General features: G+C 41.8%; 1 protein-coding gene across 1 annotated transcript in view; it reads right to left on the bottom strand.

Annotated features, from left to right (window-relative positions):
* LOC134799837 (protein strawberry notch) overlaps positions 1 to 18,326 on the bottom strand; it is a 55,420-nt gene that overhangs the window by 15,745 nt on the left and 21,349 nt on the right. The window contains exons 15-27 of the mRNA XM_063772235.1: positions 18,069 to 18,214; positions 13,445 to 13,611; positions 12,608 to 12,790; positions 12,060 to 12,254; positions 11,710 to 11,873; positions 9,167 to 9,357; positions 8,772 to 8,848; positions 7,852 to 8,040; positions 7,302 to 7,396; positions 6,769 to 6,846; positions 6,128 to 6,239; positions 5,291 to 5,433; positions 4,617 to 4,804 (exon numbers count right to left, since the gene is read on the bottom strand). Of these exons, the coding sequence (XP_063628305.1) occupies positions 4,617 to 4,804; positions 5,291 to 5,433; positions 6,128 to 6,239; positions 6,769 to 6,846; positions 7,302 to 7,396; positions 7,852 to 8,040; positions 8,772 to 8,848; positions 9,167 to 9,357; positions 11,710 to 11,873; positions 12,060 to 12,254; positions 12,608 to 12,790; positions 13,445 to 13,611; positions 18,069 to 18,214 (1,928 nt within the window). The remainder of the gene's footprint in view (positions 1 to 4,616; positions 4,805 to 5,290; positions 5,434 to 6,127; positions 6,240 to 6,768; positions 6,847 to 7,301; positions 7,397 to 7,851; positions 8,041 to 8,771; positions 8,849 to 9,166; positions 9,358 to 11,709; positions 11,874 to 12,059; positions 12,255 to 12,607; positions 12,791 to 13,444; positions 13,612 to 18,068; positions 18,215 to 18,326) is intronic.

Genomic DNA, 18,326 nt, shown 5'->3' on the forward strand with positions numbered 1-18,326 from the left:
CAATCATTTATTGCACAAAATAGTTACACAGGTCAGGTGTAATATAAATATAATTATTGATCGCATTATGTTGTACCCCTTCGAGCAACACGGAAGGGAGGCGGCATTCGCACTATTTCCCCTCTGCCGAGGTACAAGATTAGAGCGTCAATCTAATCTAGCGCAGGTAATAAAACTAGTTGCCCTTGGATTTTTCACTAGACCGAGTCCAGACGCGCGCGTGAACACTGCTGCACAAAAATGCCTGTTTGCTCGGTTTTTTGTTATAAAAAGAGGTCGGGGACATCAAATTTACAAAAAGAAAGTGTTACATTTCACATGTAATATTTTTTTTTACATATCATACGTTTAATTACATTCAAACACAATTATTATATTTTAGTCTCATGTAATTGTTGGATTTAAAGATTTTGCTCGCTCAGTACAAATTGCGGATCGGTCGAGCGACAAATCCGACTTCTCATCTCTCAGAATACAATAACATACTTCAACGAAAATGTGTTAGTGTGCGTGTTGTGACACTTGTCACTCGTCCGTACACAAAAAGAGATCGAGGTTTGCAAGATTTGTCTTTGACGTGTGTCATTTTCTATGTATTTGTGTCGTCATTACAGATTGGATTTTGTATTTAAGTGTGTGAGAAGTGCGACTGTGTGCACCTTTCCCCCCGCGAAAAATGGCAGAAAGATTTGTACGGTGAGATATCGCTTGGGCCCCTCCCTTCCGATGTGTCGGAAGCCGGTGTTGCTCGAAGTTGTACCCTGTTGGGCGCAGCAAATAAGAAAAAACTACCAATCAATGAATCCCCTGGCTATTCGGGGTCAGCCCTCCTAATACATTTGCGCCAGTCATGGCGATTCTGAGTCAGTTCTGGCGTTAAGCCCATCGTGAGTATATCATTGTTAATAGTCCTTGTCCAGGTTGTCGGTGGGCAGCCTCTTCCCCTCTTCACTTCATCTATGGCCAGGACCTTTCTGGTCATATGATCCAGGTCTCTGCGCATGACGTGGTCATACCAGCGTAGACGCCTTTCCTGCATTTTTTGTGTTATGTCAGCTACTTTAAAAGTCCCTCGAATGTATGAGTTCCGAATTCTGTCTAACCTCGTAACTCCTCCCGCCCATCGTAGCATTTTCATTTCGGCAACATGTATTTTCTGGTTTTCACTTTTTCTGACTCCCCAGCACTCGGACCCATATAGCATGGCCGGTCTAACCGCTTGCTTGTATACGGCGCCTTTAGTACGGATAGGATTTTTTGGAAATAAGAAAAAACTATAAGTTTTAGAAATTATAATGAGAAAATGAGGTTTGAAGCCGAGTACAGATGTCCAAATTTACAGCAATTGTAGCAGTAGACGTGCTTTCAGAGCAGAGCAACATTAACCCGGTGTACTGCCATCTCGCCGAAATATTTTTGGCCTAATTTCACTTCCCAACCAACTTATTACAGTACTTTTAGTTGGCAAACCAATGCTTAGCATATTATTATTTAGCATAATTTTTATTTGATCACAATTTTATTTAGCAGCTGTTCATTTTACCACAATTTATTTAGAAAAATAGTCACTAAGCAAATGTTTTATTATACCTAACTATTTATTGTTAAATAACGTTTGCCCAAATTGAAACTTCGCATACTTTTTATTTGATCACAATTATATTTAGCATTTTTTTTTATGACCCTATAAACGAAACTGCTCCCAGAGATAGGTAGGTTACGGTTATTTTTTTTATGACCCTAAAAACGAAACTGCTCCCAAAGATTTATGACCCGTAAAATGAAACTGCTCCCAGAGATAGGTAGGTTATGGTATTTTTTTTTATGACCCGTAAAACGAAACTGCTCCTAGAGATAGGTAGTTTATTCACAATAGTAGGCGAAAAATAATTTATGCCTATCAATACATTCGACATAACAATAAAAGACATTAAACATGACCAACTAAATATTTTGCCATACAATAATATTGTAAATAATCATTTGCGACATGTTATATATGCGAAACATTGGTTTGCCATCAATCTGATAGTTTTGCCAAATTATACTATGGGAAATAGTTATTTGTCTAACAAGGGGGCAAAGTTGTTGTTTAACCGCTCGTGCTAATATGTGACGTTCCACGGGAAAAGGTACCTTATGAGGGTTCTAGTTTCGGAGATATTAAATGTTTTGTAAAGAGGTGAAAAAATGCTCAATTTTTTTTTATTGTGTGATCTGAAACCTTAATGCGCAACGTTTGTTTACCTGTTTTTATTTTTGTTATAAGTTAGTTATAAGCCTAGTAATGTCGTCTCAGAGTTTAGTAGAAAAGGTACCTTATGGAAAAAAGATTGAAAATTCCCAAAAAAACTAGTCAATACGGGAAAAGAAGTTTGGTAAAGAACTGTATTAGCATTCTGCAAAACTAATTTGATAATTTCAGTTCTGGTTGGGGCGCCTCGCAAATATTATAACCGTACATAGACCGACATCACAAATCCAAGTAGACTGCTATTATACCAAAGTTACTCTTGTCAAGTCTTTCTTAACTAGAATAATCTTCATTTGGTTTGGTCGCATGCAGTAAATCAGCCATTGGTTTGCTGAAAAATGCCAATACCCGACGCATTACCTTATGGAATATCTGAGGTCATTGAACCTCAATGCCGCTTATCTTCAATAGCAACCGAAATATATTATTGATAAGAAATAGACGATTTATACCATCTTAACCTCAAAATATTATTAGTTTATCCTAACTGTTCCATCATCATCATGCCTCATCATGTAACTTGACCACAAGGTACCTTTTCATTACATACAAATTATTGGTCTTTTTTAAGATTATTATGACGAAGAACTAATTAAATTGGGGGTAGTTTAATGTAAATTAATATTTTCTATTCATAAAAGATAAACTGTAATATGATTGATATTTTGTAGTGATGTATTATTAGATTTATTTCCATAAGGTACCTTTTCGTAAATGTATGGAGCAAATACTGTTATTGTTATGTAAGTTTAAAGTGGCATAAGGGGTTAAATATAGTATTTAGTTGGGGTTTTAGGATTTATTTCATTTGAATGACAGAATTTCTTTCATATGTGCTCAGAAAAATTGATTGTGTGTCACATTAAAAGTAAAAATATTCAATTTTGTGATTTTATATGAAAAAGTCGCAAATACATTTTCACCTCTAAATCGGTATTGTTTTTTGCTTAAACTGTCTGTCAGTGTCGTTTTCTAATAGATAAAATTTAAATCTTGAGAGCTCATTGCAATCAATCGTGAAAATGAAATAAAACTTTATTTTCAAGAGATTGGTTAGTATACACATAAATCAGTCGATATCAAAAGTTTCTATTTGCATTACAGAACAAGTCGCAATATTTTTTTAATCTCAGATATATAAGGTATTATTATTTGTAGTCAACTATGTAACTTACTTCAGGAACATAGTTTTTTAGGCGGCTAAACTTAAAACTTCTCTATCGTAAAGTTGCTCATTTCACAACATTATTTTCAAAAAATCATATCTCTGTAACTACGCAACCTAGAAGGTTGATCTTTTGTGTTATCGATAGCTTATTTATTGTAGATTACTGGGGTATGCATAACTCCATACCCGCCATAAGGTACCTTTGACCGTGGGACGTCACATATTGATACCCGAGCAAGCAAAAGATTCCAAAATTCCGAAAAATGGAATCTTGAGCGTTGCGAGGGTTTCAAAGTACGAGGGTTAAACAAAATTTGCCCCCGAGTGAAACACCAAATTTTTCACCACACCAACCCGAAGCAAATATTAAATGTAAAATATAAAACAAAATCAAATCCAAATGAATGTTATTAAATATTTATCATCCAAAATCAACATTTAAAAGTAAATTCTACTAGCAAACATAAGAAAACAACTAATATTTGCATTTGATTACTTTGCCTCACATGTGAATAAAATGCAACTTTGCTATCAGTTTTTGAAGTGCAAAGTAAGCCTTTCCGAGCTGGTGTGGTGAAAAAAAAATATAGTTTGGGAAGTGATAATTTGCCATACAATTTTCGGCAACATATTAGTAAACCCATTAACCCATTAAGCCCGACTAGTGCCCTGTTTATCAAAAGCTTGTAACTTGTAATACAAGTGGAAGTCCCTTTCTAACAAAAGCTGTCAAAAAGGGACTTCCACTTGTATTACAAGTTACAAGCTTTTGATAAACAGGGCACTGGTGTTATAACACCGATATTTTTTTTTGGCTTTTTGTAGTGGCTAATTGGTAATATATCGAAAAATCATTAAAAATCCAGGGGTAAGATTTTTTACTTTTAGGGTTATCTGGGTTAAGACGCATCGCCTATAACGAAACAAACAATAGGTCAACGTTTTTTAATGGTATTAAGCACAACTTTTTTTTATCAAGTCTTTTGTAGTGTGCGTTTCTGCCACATCTATACACAGCCAAGCCCTACGTCATCATATCAATCATATAAGACAGAATATAACACATTAAAGACTCGATCTAAGTTGTTTCTCTCAACGTCACATGACGACCCTGCCAAAATGCCAACTTCATTCGACTGTCCGTTTTTATTAGCTAAAGATGAAAACGGCCCTCTGTTCTCGCACCCCACTCACCTGTATATCTGATACATCTGCTCCTTCTTGCTGAGCTTGGTCTGTGTTCTCGCGTGCTGGTTCCCTACGGCGATACATAACACGGCGGTATATTTGCCGTTACGTTGCGCTACCGATAGATAAAAGCCTTCTTTAGGCCCGTCGTGTTGTGAGTGCTTTTCAAGCGCCTCCGTCCAGTCCATGCCGCGCTGGAGGACAAATATTTAGTTACTTAAACTGAGTTGTTATTGAATTTTAATGGGTAAGACATTTAAGGTATGTATATTCAATACTTTATTCAATTCAATAGTTCGAGTACGAATGTCGTAATATAGCCACTTCACACTCACCAAAATGAAGACAATTAGTAAACTGGTTAAGAAAGATGTACCATAAAACCTTATGAACGTCAGCTGCCGCTCCGTTGGTGGATTGAGAAACAGTAGTATCCAAAAAGCATTGTTGGTATTGAATAATTTTACGGTTTAGACTCACTTGTTTTTAGTCACTCGCGCGACATGTACGTGATACACGGCCGTCGTGAACGCTGCTCGCACTGTCAGTGCTTGAGAAAGGAGACCTAGGCTCTCCGAAACATGTCGCGCGAGTGACTAAAAACAAGTGAGTCTAAACCGTAAAATTATTCAATGTTAGTATGTCTCACAACAGTTTAAATTGTTAGTATTCGTATCTACCTCAGAATGCACGGTGTGTAGTTCGACAGGCGCGGTGCCGGTGGCGTGCCGCCGCAGGAAGCGCACGCAGCGCACGCGCCGCACGCACTCGCCGGCGCTTCCCAAGTCCAGGATGCCGAGGTCGAACCTCCCGCTGCGTTTCGCTGCGAACACATACGATTGTAATGACTGCTGACATTCACACTAAGAAGCCCACTAAGGCAGCACGCAAAACAGCGGGCTTTTTGAAAACGCTGCGCCAGAACCGCAAAACGACGAAAACCGGTTTTTTGGTGCTAACGTACGTCCTAGTTGCGTAACCATGAGATTCGTCGATCGAAAAATTAACATTGTATAAAGATGATAGCTGCGAACGAAAAATTATGTGGTTATTTCAATACATTTGTTATCTGTCGATTGCCAGACTAGTGGACAGTGCCCTCCGCACCCGCCTGCGGCCTGAAGTTTTCACAGGTACTACAAAAGTAAATGGGTTATTTTCTACGTATTTTACACCTCCTCCCGATTTTTACTTTATGACTCTTGCTCCTAAGTAATATTTTCACTAATTTAAAACACCTGACTTTTAGATTAATTCAGCGGTTCTCAAACTTTTTTAGTGACGGAACCCTTTTGAAAAGCGAAATATTTGACGGAGCCCCAAATTAATTTTTTTTGTTCGTCACCACGAACTGTGGACCAGCCATATAGAAGAGCTGAATTTTGATTTTCCTTAGCTTTACAGCCTCTACAAAGGCTTAGGTCTCCGCGGAGCACACTTTGGGAATGGCTGGAGTAAGTCATTTAAATTAATTGTTATATTCATACATTTCATAATATACTAATAATTAATGATACCTTGCTCCATGACAGCGTTGAGCGTGTCCGTGAAGTATTTGAAGAGCCGGTTCTGCAGTTCCACCGGCATGCCCAATATCCTGTTGAGGAACTTCGACATGTTGTTGTAGTCCTGCAACAATTACAATATAAGTGACGCACCCATCTGGTTAAATTAGCCAGCTAATTAGTCGCCTAGGCTATTCATTAAAACGCCGGCACATATTTCACGACTGGAGATAACGGCCAGCAAGAGATTAGATTGCTCCTATTCTTGCAATTTGCGATAGCGACCTGCCGATTGCTCACTACAGATGGCGCTTGGTGAAATTATTTTCAACTGACAGGTGGCTAGTTTATGGTTTATTTTTTGTCAGCGAAACAACTTTCACAACCGCGATAAAAAACGTGATATTCAAACTTTAGTTATCCATAAACATGAACTTGATCTTTTTTATTCGCAACCTGAAATACCAAATCTCACCTGTCACTTGGAACCTATTTACTACAGCGCCATCTGCATTAAGATTTGCGCTTTTAATCAGCCTTCGTAAAATGATACAATAATGAATACCGGCTACAATTAATAAGTTTCCAATTGCCATCTTCACATGGCGACCCTGCCAAGATGAAAATGTGAGGCAAGCCAAGTGCAGACGTACCTTGTCAAGCGTGAGCACCCCGGGCGCCGATTCGCTGTTTGTTATTAATCCCACTCCGACTAACGCGCTGGCGATATCCTGTCATGCAAACAAAAAGTTTTATAAATTAATATTCTTTGTCAAAAAACATTATACTTGGGACAAACCCGGAAGATTATTGTGTATTTTAGTAGGAATTGATCACTAGTTAAAAAAATAAACTTGTCCCGGGTTTAATCTACTTTCAGAGACCTTTTTATATTCATAGTTTATTCCCTGCAAAACGTAGTTTGCTTGCAGCAACCAATGTGGTCTGGTCTTTTTATACTTATTGAGAGACATCGAAGAATAAAATAACACTTTGAAAAAACATATCTTATGAAAAAAACACTTTTTCAGGCACATTTTTAGTGACAGTTTTTAAAAAAAAAAGTCTTAATATTTTTTTTTCTCTTGGCCTCAGAAAGGAGTTAGTAAAAAATGAAAAATCCTTCGTGTTCCCGAGCAATAAGTATTAATTATTGTTCACTGCATACGATTATCCGATAAGTTACCTGGAAGAAATCTCCATTGTAATCTCTCGGCGGGGGCACTAGCGGCGTTTCGTACTTCATGATGGCTTTCATCACAGCTTCAAGTGCCGTCCGACCTGTTCATCAAATTTCGGTTATGATATCGGTTTGTATATCCAGGCGACTTACTTATTATGCCAAATGTATATTCTTGATATATATATATTTTGTATTCTACCTTAATGTCTGTTTAAGTTAGACTCTGCCAATACTTTTGGGCTAAAAATGCCAATGAAAGCAAACCATTTTCAAATTATAATATCACTTCTCTGTCTCGACCTCTCCTCGGCCTTATCTTCTATGCAACTAGAGTAAGATATGCAGATACAGATGTAGTGCATAACTGTTTTCCATGATATTTTCTCGGAAACGTTCGTATTTGTCATGCTACTTCAGTCAACCTCAGTACTTTTTTGTACCGAGACTGACTGAAATAGCAAGACACGTTCGTAGAAGAAAATACGATGGAAAATAATAATGCACTACAACTGTGATTCTACCTATGATCAGACTTTCAGCTCGAGTTGCTCACCGTATTTGTTGTCGATGTTGAACTGGCTGAGGTCCCTGGTCTCGGTGGCCCTCCTGTCGCCGTGTGTCAAGGCGCCGAGGGACTCGAGCCGCTTGGCGACGGTGGAGGCGAAGCGCCGCTCGCCGGCCAGGTCAGAGATTAGGAAGATGTATTCCGGGGCGTTCACTTGGTTGGATCGATGTGTGCGACCTGGATACACATAAAATGAGGTTAACAATGGTACCAGCAAGAGATTCAACGTTGAAGTTAACACATTCACTGCCCCCGACGCACATGTGCGTCCACCGACATACAAGTTTGTTCCTAGGTAACGCCCCCTGGCAGTGAATGCGTTAATAAACAAGACCAAGTGTGGGTAGTTCGAAAACTGGCGCGCCTAGAAGATGTTGATGTCAACTTTAGCCAGTTTTCTCCGAGACCACGGGGACAACACCGTCCTCGAAACGTCGAAGGTAAATTTGAAACTTAATTTTACGCGATTAAGTCCCGTCGTTGTAAATAATAATAAAAATGGTACGGCTAGTTCCCTAATATACTGCTTATTCACTTTTCATGGCACGTAATTCTTTGACCACCAAAGACGTCAACTAACGCTCGCGGCTACAGCGCAATATCAATTCTCGTGCATTTAGATAAGGTTAGCGATGACATCGACGAGGCGCACGATAGGCGTGGCGTTCGAAGGGTTAAGAGGAGGCACTCACTGTATACCAGCCAACTGTAAGCTATAGTTTTACTACAGAAAAGTATTGCAACAACGTAAAATTTTACGGCTAGCCGTCATGGTAAAACAGTGAAAAATGTATACACATTTTGTTATGAGCATAGTTGGTTCTCAGTCTTTATTTTTGTCCAAGAAATAAGGGACATTATGATAGTTTATGGCATTCAGTGTAATGAATGTAGAATATGAAACATACCGAACTGTTGAATAGCCCTGTCGGCCGACCACGGTAGTTCCAGGGTGATGTGCACGCGCCGCCTTTGGTTCCGCGCCCTGAGTACAAAACCCACATTTAAATAATCATTCAACAAAGCATTACTGCCACTTTGAGTCACATTGCGCTGTGAGCTTAGGTCTCAGTTCGCTAAGGACTGTGGTGACAGCGGTACGTGCCCTTGTTCGCAGATATCTTGTTATTAATCCTTCACCAGGCTAAGGGATATATATTTCCCACATACGGCACTTCAAACATGTGTTCGATTTTCGATGAGTAAGATTCGATTGTCATTTTTTAAATGGCATCCTGGTAAAGGGTTAACGTTATATTTTTTAACAAAATATGTATCATATATACTACCAACTAAGTCTTACCTCCTATCACTCTGTAGTGAGATACCACTAGACGCCGCTTCAGAAATGATAGCTACATCCTTCTCGCCGTCCATGAATCGCTGCTTCTCCGTTAGATTGAGAGTTTCGAGGGGCACGTCGGCTTCGGATCTGCTCTCGTAGAGGATCTGACCGTCTTCCGTCTGTACGACGCGCCCTTTGCGGCCTGTCATCTGTGGACAAAGCAAAGTATTAAAATCTACGGATTTAGACGGTTTAGTTACGTGCAACTTGACTGTACTGTTGTCAGTACTGCTACTTGACAATAGATGTCGCGACGAACGTAAACTCTAATGCTTAACAATTTTCAGCTAATATTACAACCGAATTAACCGGAACTCTATTTTCAACTCCTTCTGGTTATAATATTAGTTGTAAATTGTTTTAGCAATACATTTTTCATTAGTCGCGACACTCGTGACTCGTCAAATAGCGGTACTGATCCACTACTTGACGCTAGATGTCTACTACGAAATAACCCGCGCTTCGGTAAGAAAACTGATTTATGGAGTTAGCACTCTATCCTTACCTATTTCTCTATGGTCTAGAGATAACTAAAAAATAAACCTTCCTCGTAGAGTAGGAAGTTATCCTCGCATTGATCGATTTGACTATTGATACAACTGAATTATTGTAAGAGAATCTAGCTATATATGGTATAGTATAGTATGTTGTACCTCGGCCACATTCTCTGTGCCGCCGAGCTCGTCGACGAGCTGGTCGAGCGTGTTGGGCGGCAGGCGCTTGGCGAGCCGCTCGACGGCGGCCAGCAGCTCCTCCTTCATGCTGCACGCGCGCTCGATGAACGAACTATAGTATAGTATGTTGTACCTCGGCCACGTTCTCTGTGCCGCCGAGCTCGTCGACGAGCTGGTCGAGCGTGTTGGGCGGCAGGCGCTTGGCGAGCCGCTCGACGGCGGCCAGCAGCTCCTCCTTCATGCTGCACGGGCGCTCGATGAACGAACTATAGTATAGTATGTTGTACCTCGGCCACGTTCTCTGTGCCGCCGAGCTCGTCGACGAGCTGGTCGAGCGTGTTGGGCGGCAGGCGCTTGGCGAGCCGCTCGACGGCGGCCAGCAGCTCCTCCTTCATGCTGCACGCGCGCTCGATGAACGAACTATAGTATAGTATGTTGTACCTCGGCCACGTTCTCTGTGCCGCCGAGCTCGTCGACGAGCTGGTCGAGCGTGTTGGGCGGCAGGCGCTTGGCGAGCCGCTCGACGGCGGCCAGCAGCTCCTCCTTCATGCTGCACGCGCGCTCGATGAACGAACTATAGTATAGTATGTTGTACCTCGGCCACGTTCTCTGTGCCGCCGAGCTCGTCGACGAGCTGGTCGAGCGTGTTGGGCGGCAGGCGCTTGGCGAGCCGCTCGACGGCGGCCAGCAGCTCCTCCTTCATGCTGCACGCGCGCTCGATGAACGAACTATAGTATAGTATGTTGTACCTCGGCCACGTTCTCTGTGCCGCCGAGCTCGTCGACGAGCTGGTCGAGCGTGTTGGGCGGCAGGCGCTTGGCGAGCCGCTCGACGGCGGCCAGCAGCTCCTCCTTCATGCTGCACGCGCGCTCGATGAACGAACTATAGTATAGTATGTTGTACCTCGGCCACGTTCTCTGTGCCGCCGAGCTCGTCGACGAGCTGGTCGAGCGTGTTGGGCGGCAGGCGCTTGGCGAGCCGCTCGACGGCGGCCAGCAGCTCCTCCTTCATGCTGCACGCGCGCTCGATGAACGACCTATAGTATAGTATGTTGTACCTCGGCCACGTTCTCTGTGCCGCCGAGCTCGTCGACGAGCTGGTCGAGCGTGTTGGGCGGCAGGCGCTTGGCGAGCCGCTCGACGGCGGCCAGCAGCTCCTCCTTCATGCTGCACGCGCGCTCGATGAACGAACTATAGTATAGTATGTTGTACCTCGGCCACGTTCTCTGTGCCGCCGAGCTCGTCGACGAGCTGGTCGAGCGTGTTGGGCGGCAGGCGCTTGGCGAGCCGCTCGACGGCGGCCAGCAGCTCCTCCTTCATGCTGCACGCGCGCTCGATGAACGAACTATAGTATAGTATGTTGTACCTCGGCCACGTTCTCTGTGCCGCCGAGCTCGTCGACGAGCTGGTCGAGCGTGTTGGGCGGCAGGCGCTTGGCGAGCCGCTCGACGGCGGCCAGCAGCTCCTCCTTCATGCTGCACGCGCGCTCGATGAACGAACTATAGTATAGTATGTTGTACCTCGGCCACGTTCTCTGTGCCGCCGAGCTCGTCGACGAGCTGGTCGAGCGTGTTGGGCGGCAGGCGCTTGGCGAGCCGCTCGACGGCGGCCAGCAGCTCCTCCTTCATGCTGCACGCGCGCTCGATGAACGACCTATAGTATAGTATGTTGTACCTCGGCCACGTTCTCTGTGCCGCCGAGCTCGTCGACGAGCTGGTCGAGCGTGTTGGGCGGCAGGCGCTTGGCGAGCCGCTCGACGGCGGCCAGCAGCTCCTCCTTCATGCTGCACGCGCGCTCGATGAACGAACTATAGTATAGTATGTTGTACCTCGGCCACGTTCTCTGTGCCGCCGAGCTCGTCGACGAGCTGGTCGAGCGTGTTGGGCGGCAGGCGCTTGGCGAGCCGCTCGACGGCGGCCAGCAGCTCCTCCTTCATGCTGCACGCGCGCTCGATGGCCGAGCGCGGCGGCGGCTGGTTGTTGCGTGCTGGACCTGTTACATCACAAGAAGTTAAGAGCGTACATTTTCTCTGCAGCTGACTGTACAGTCAGTTCCCTAACATAAATATCCACTTTTCTACGCAATTAGTATAACAACGTGGGTACTTAAGTTGGGGCACTGGCCGTACAGTCAGCCAAACTATTATTTCATGAAATAAACTTTGAGAACGTGACTTACCTAAATAGAGTCCATTGGTTCCGACGGGCGTCCCTGTGAGCATCCCGCCGGGCGCCGCGACGGTGACCGTCGGCGCGGTAATAGTGGTCTTCCTGGAGAACATATTCTCGATCTTGTCCTGTGTGGTGGACGGCTTCTTTTTGGGGGACGCCGCTTTCTTCTTCTTGAGGGGCTTCTTCTTTCTCATCCAGGGTTCTATGGAAATAATTATCAGATTAAGACACAGTTAGATACAAATTAATGTATTCGATAACATTTGGAAATTTTTTTGAAGCCGTGCCAGAGTCAATGTCATCCGGTGGGGAACGGATTGGACGAGAGTCGGATTTCTTTCGCTCGTCCCCCGACTTTACCTTTGCTTCATTCCCTGACCTGCGGATGAATATGTGTCACCTATCCGAGTATCTAAATGCGTGCCTTGCTTCACAATATGATTCTCGGATAAGGAAATCCCACTCATCAGTATCCGAGTCCGTGCCGGAACCAGCGCGGAACGGATTCGAGTTGCTCTCGGATCTGTAGACGTGGAAACTAGGTCTAATCCTCACCGGTGTCGGAGTCCGTGCCGGAACCGGCGCGGAACGGATTCGAGTCGCTCTCTGAGTCGGATCGCCTGCGTTCGTCACCCGACTCCGCTTCTGCTTCGTCATCGGAGCCACGGATGAACTCGTCCGAAGACGAACCGCCGCGAGCTCGCTTTGCAGCTATGTTGGCTTGTTGTCGTGATGTTACTGGAAAGATAATGAAATTAAGGGCGGATCTGACACAGTAAGACTGGGTTAATAAAATTAATAGAGTTAGACCAAGACAGACTTTTCTTGCAGTGCAAGTGTTATTTATACGTAATAATTTCATAGAATATACGTTTAAAATAACACTTGCACTGCGTGTGCTATCAAAATCGTTGCAGAATTTTCTTGGTCTAACTCTAAGAAGATGTAAACACTAGCGTATTTACAATAGCGTGATATCAAAGAACACAATTATTAAACTACACAACGGGACTTAATCGCGTATTTAAGTTTTAAGATTTACCTCCGACGTTTCGAGGACGGCGTTGTCCCCGTGGCCTCGGAGAAGACTGGCTCATGTTGACATCAACATCTTCTAGCCGCGCGAGTTTTTCGAACTACCCGCACTTGGTCTTGTTTATCAGTTTGAACGTTTTGCGCACTAGGGATGTTACTCCCTAGCTATCTATGCTAGCTAGCTATGTTGCTGTGTTGTTAGGTGTGTTAGGTGTGTTAGGGGTGTTAGGGATGTGTTGTGTAGTTTGATAATGTTTAATAATCGTGAAAGTTTAAATCAGTGTAAAGAACACAATATTGGTGAAAACTTAACTCGAGGCCTAAAAGTCCGATTGATTGGTTAATTTTGATACATACATTTCCTCTTACTGGACTCCCCCGTCAATGATATTACAGTAGGGGCACGGCCGTTGGGTGTGGGCGCTGGAAGAGCCTTCTTAGGCCCCTCGAGGCCTAAAAGCCGATTGATGCGCTCGCGGTCCGGTGCGGGGAAGTGCTTCTCCACCAGAGATTGGAACACGCCCCTAGAAAAAAAAAAAACATTTTTCAAAAAATTATAATATTTAACATATTGTCATCCTTATACGAGTATATAAAGCATACCTTTTATTACGATAAAAAATGCCAAAAATATTTAAGTACAAATACTGTTCGCTACTTGTAGTTAAATTGACATGAATTGTGGGAGTGGTTTTTTACCTTTGAATGCTTGTTTCAAGAAAAAAATTTTTTTTACTAAATACAAACACAACACAAGGTACAAATTGATTGATTGAAATTTAACTAACTAATATGGCTCAGCGACCCAAAGGGTCTTGGCCTCCGAAACGAGAACACGCCACTTTTCCCGATCCAGCGTTTAACTATACTAAAATCATTTTCACAGGAATCTGCAGCTAAATCATTACAAGTATTAGTAGAAACACACGCCATATATTTTTTCCATTTAAAAATGGTACCATACTTAAATTACTTAAGTTTTTTTTAATTTAAAAAGATAAAAAAGAACGGCGCAGGTTTATATTTTCGCGCCGCGGGGCTGCGCGCTACTAATCCCTCGCAACAAACCGTACCGCATTGCGCGCGGTCGTTCGCCCCCGACCTTGACTTGCGCGGAACGGAACGCATTGATCGCGCGTCAATCGACTAGGGTTTGTAGCGTGTAATGTAATGCTATGAGAGTTTAGTAATACGCGTTATTTACATTTGTTCAAAGATATATTGTTTTGTATTTAGTTTATTTAGTCATTCTGAGTGATGTTCCGCATATATTAGAATGAAAGACAGTAAAAACAATGTAATATTGACATCGCAATGTGTGAATACAAATATTTTTCATGTAAAAGTAGAAAGAAGTTGAACAATTGATCGATTAACGTGTTTTTTGTTACAAGAACATTGAATAAACAGTTATTATAAAAAGGTAAGTTTAAGAAAAATGTTTAAATATTTGTAGCATTTGTACTATGAAGTGAAACATAAACATAACCTCAAAATTGTTACTGTTAAACAAAAACAGTTATTCAAACATGATGTACAAACAGCAACACTTAATTGTCCATCGGTGGACCTTATTACAAAAGGCATAAGGTCCACCGATGTACAGTTAACAGCGTGGGCGATGGTACATGAAATGCCATCATTGAATAAATATAGATGGTAAAGCAAATCTTGTCAGTAGAAAAAGGCGCGAAATTCAAATTTTATATGGGAAGATAACCCTCCGCGCCTATTTTTTTTTAATTTGCCGCCTTTTTCTACTGACAAGATTTGCTTGACCATCTAAGATTATTCATTTAAGGCATCATTAAGTATGTTTTACCCTCAAAAGTGAACGATTTTTAAGTAAGAATATTAGTTAACTTTTGGTAATAAAATTTAAGGATTTTTTCTCCTATATGTAGCAATTTTTTTGACTAAGGCAATTTGTTTTAATATTTTTCAGAAAGATGTCCACAAAAAGGGAATTAAAAATATTTTTAGAGAAGATATCAGCCGGAGCAAAATTTAACAGATTCAACTACACATCAGCGGAAATATTCACCGTCCTCTTAAAATGTAAGATAGAAGAGGGTGACACAGAGCACTACAACAACTATACAAAAGAATGGATAAGAAAATTCTCCGGATTCACCAATACTACGTGGATTGTACACAACTGTTTTCCAAATATGAAACGGCTCGTGTACAGAAAATCATTCTGGTGCCATCGGTCCAATCAAAACAAGTCTAAAACCTCAGAACGAACAAAGAATCTAAACTGCAGAGCCAAAATCGACTTCAAAATAAAGATTATGAACAGAAACACTACGAGAAAAGATTTAGATTTGAGAATGGGTTTGAATATGAATATTAGCATTGATTTTAACCATAGTCACTTGATACGCGCCCCGGACTGTCTGAGCCAGTTAAAAACTTCTAGTCAAGCTGATTCTGCTTTCTACGAATATTTTAATGATGGTTACACTCCTTCGATGGCTAAATGTTACCATGAACTGCTTCTGATAGAGCGAAATGGATCAGATGGTGGAATTATCGAGAACGCAAGCGTGAATCCTACTCTACGACACATCATATACATATTTCAAAAGAAAAGGACACGCAAAACTATAGATACTAATGATGTTATTAATAGAAAGATTGAAAGTTTACAGCAGAGTGGTCATATGGTTAAATACTATACAAGCAATCAGTTTGCGGTTATTATTACCCCGCTGATGGGGCGAGTTGTGACAGAATTTAGTATTGAAAGTGTATTAATAGATGTAACACCGATACATTCTGGGCCTTTTGTAATGATGGTTTACGTGCCTACACCACTTGGTTCGCTGCCTATTGCATGTGTTATATTCAACGACAGAAACATAGGTATATATGAGCAGATATTTTTGGCTATATCATCAGCTATAGAGAGAGGTTTTCATAAAAACTTTGAGCCTACATTAGTTTCATTTGGAAATACATTAATAAAGGAAGCTTTAACTTCGATGTTTCCAAAAATAGTGGTAAAACCGGACAGGTTTGAGATTTGTAGAGAATTCTGGGAATTCATTTGCGATGATGACAATAAAGTAGAAAAAAGCAAACGGCATGAAATTATGCAATTGTTCAAGTCTTTAATTTATGCTGATAACATAGAGGAAGCTATTACAATCCATTATAGTTTAGTAAACAATGATATAATGCAACCATTTTTGCAAAAGATGGAATCTGTCTGGCAAGATTGGGAGCAATGGATGGGGGTAAAAGACTTCAACGGAAAACATATTGAAGCGCCTATAATATTTATAAAAGAGTTCTTTATACAGAAATGTAAGTCGTTTAATTTCTGTGTAATGATGGACGTTATCACTAAAATTCTAGAGAGTCATTTTCAGAAAATGATAATTGCTTATATAAACAATGATGTTGTAGGTTTGCATACAAAGTTCCTATCAAAAATGGATCTTTCTTCAGAATCTATACACAAACTTGGACCTAATGATTATAGAGTGGCTGCAGATGGAAAGAACACTTATCATTTGAATACAGATTCTATTTGCTGTGATTGTAAAGTAGGTGTGAAAGGACGAATATGTGAACATTTAACAAGCGTACTGAATACTATCAACTACAAATACAATAATGCTAGCGATTCAATAGATACTGACGTCGTTTATAAAATAGCTGGTGAGGCTAATAAAGTAAAAGTTGAAAATGATAATAGAGAAGAAATTGATGATTGTGAGATGCCTTTCGACACAACAGATAGACCTATGTCAGCTTCATCAAATGAAAGTGACATTTCTACCGAAGTAAAGCAAGAAATAGATCCACTAGAGGCAAATTACTGCATAGAAAATGTTGTAACATTAGGTTTAAAGGCACAGTATGAAGCGACGATGAAGGAATTGAATGATGAGTTTAGAAGACTGAATAGATTGTTTAGAGATAACCCGAATAAAGCTAACTTGGAGACTATGGCTCGGTTAGCTAAGGAATTGGCTAAAATAAGACCAGTGGAAGAGACGGATTTTTCCAATATGTTTGTCCAAATGAACTCCTGAATGTGTTGAGTTCGTAGGGTCTGTTTGTTATCAAATAATAGCACAGCTAAATAAACAGTATTAATGACTGATTAAGTTTAATTTTCTTTTTAACTGTATAGTAATTAAATTCAAATCATACTATTAGGCGGTGTTGTTTAAAACATCGATTTTATTCCATTTGCGTCAAGGAAGTAAGTAAAATTAATTTTAATAATATTTGCAAACAATTCAAAAATCATATCCCTTCATCAATATAGTCAGATTCAACTGAAAATACAAAATGCAACAGTGTATATAACAAAATAGACCAATGTTGGTCTGGACTCTATCTCGTTGCAATACGGTTTACGAATGACGCCTTATCGCACTTGACCACTCCCGCTGTCATTAGTGTATGGATCCGACGACAGACATCACTAACCAAGCATCAAGTACTCCGTTTAGGCAAAAAGGCTTTCATATGTCTGGCTGATCTCCTCTATAGTTGCATTTCTCAACCGATTCTCGTGAAATTTGGTGATCTACAGCTCACAGAGCAACTACTATATACTCACTTGGCGGTGGAGATGAAGTCGCTGAGCTCTCCGTCGTCTCTCTCCAGCTGGTCCAGGGTTCGAGCCTCGCCCGTGCTCTGCAAGCCGATCACGACACATTTGATGAGCTACAGCTCACAGAGCCACTACTCACTTGGCGGCGGAGACGAAGTCGCTGAGCTCTCCGTCGTCTCTCTCCAGCTGGTCCAGGGTTCGAGCCTCGCCCGTGCTCTGCAAGCCGATCACGACACATTTGATGAGCTACAGCTCACAGAGCCACTACTCACTTGGCGGTGGAGACGAAATCGCTGAGCTCTCCGTCGTCTCTCTCCAGCTGGTCCAGGGTTCGAGCCTCGCCCGTGCTCTGCAAGCCGATCACGACACATTGGATGAGCTACAGCTCACAGAGCCACTACTCACTTGGCGGTGGAGACGAAGTCGCTGAGCTCTCCGTCGTCTCGCTCCAGCTGGTCCAGGGTTCGAGCCTCGCCCGTGCTCTGCAAGCCGATTACGACACATTTCCCGCATTTCACCGCTTCTCGCGCTGTTACTACCGCGTGATGCACCTATGGACAATATCATATAATTAATATCAAAGACATATGTAACTTCGTATAAGACGAATAAAGTCTAAGGAAAAAACGTGCCTCGGAATTCAAGTAAAAGTCATTCTCGAAT

Source organism: Cydia splendana, chromosome 19 (assembly GCF_910591565.1).
Source record: "Cydia splendana chromosome 19, ilCydSple1.2, whole genome shotgun sequence".
In the NCBI taxonomy this organism is placed as follows: Eukaryota; Metazoa; Arthropoda; class Insecta; order Lepidoptera; family Tortricidae; genus Cydia; species Cydia splendana.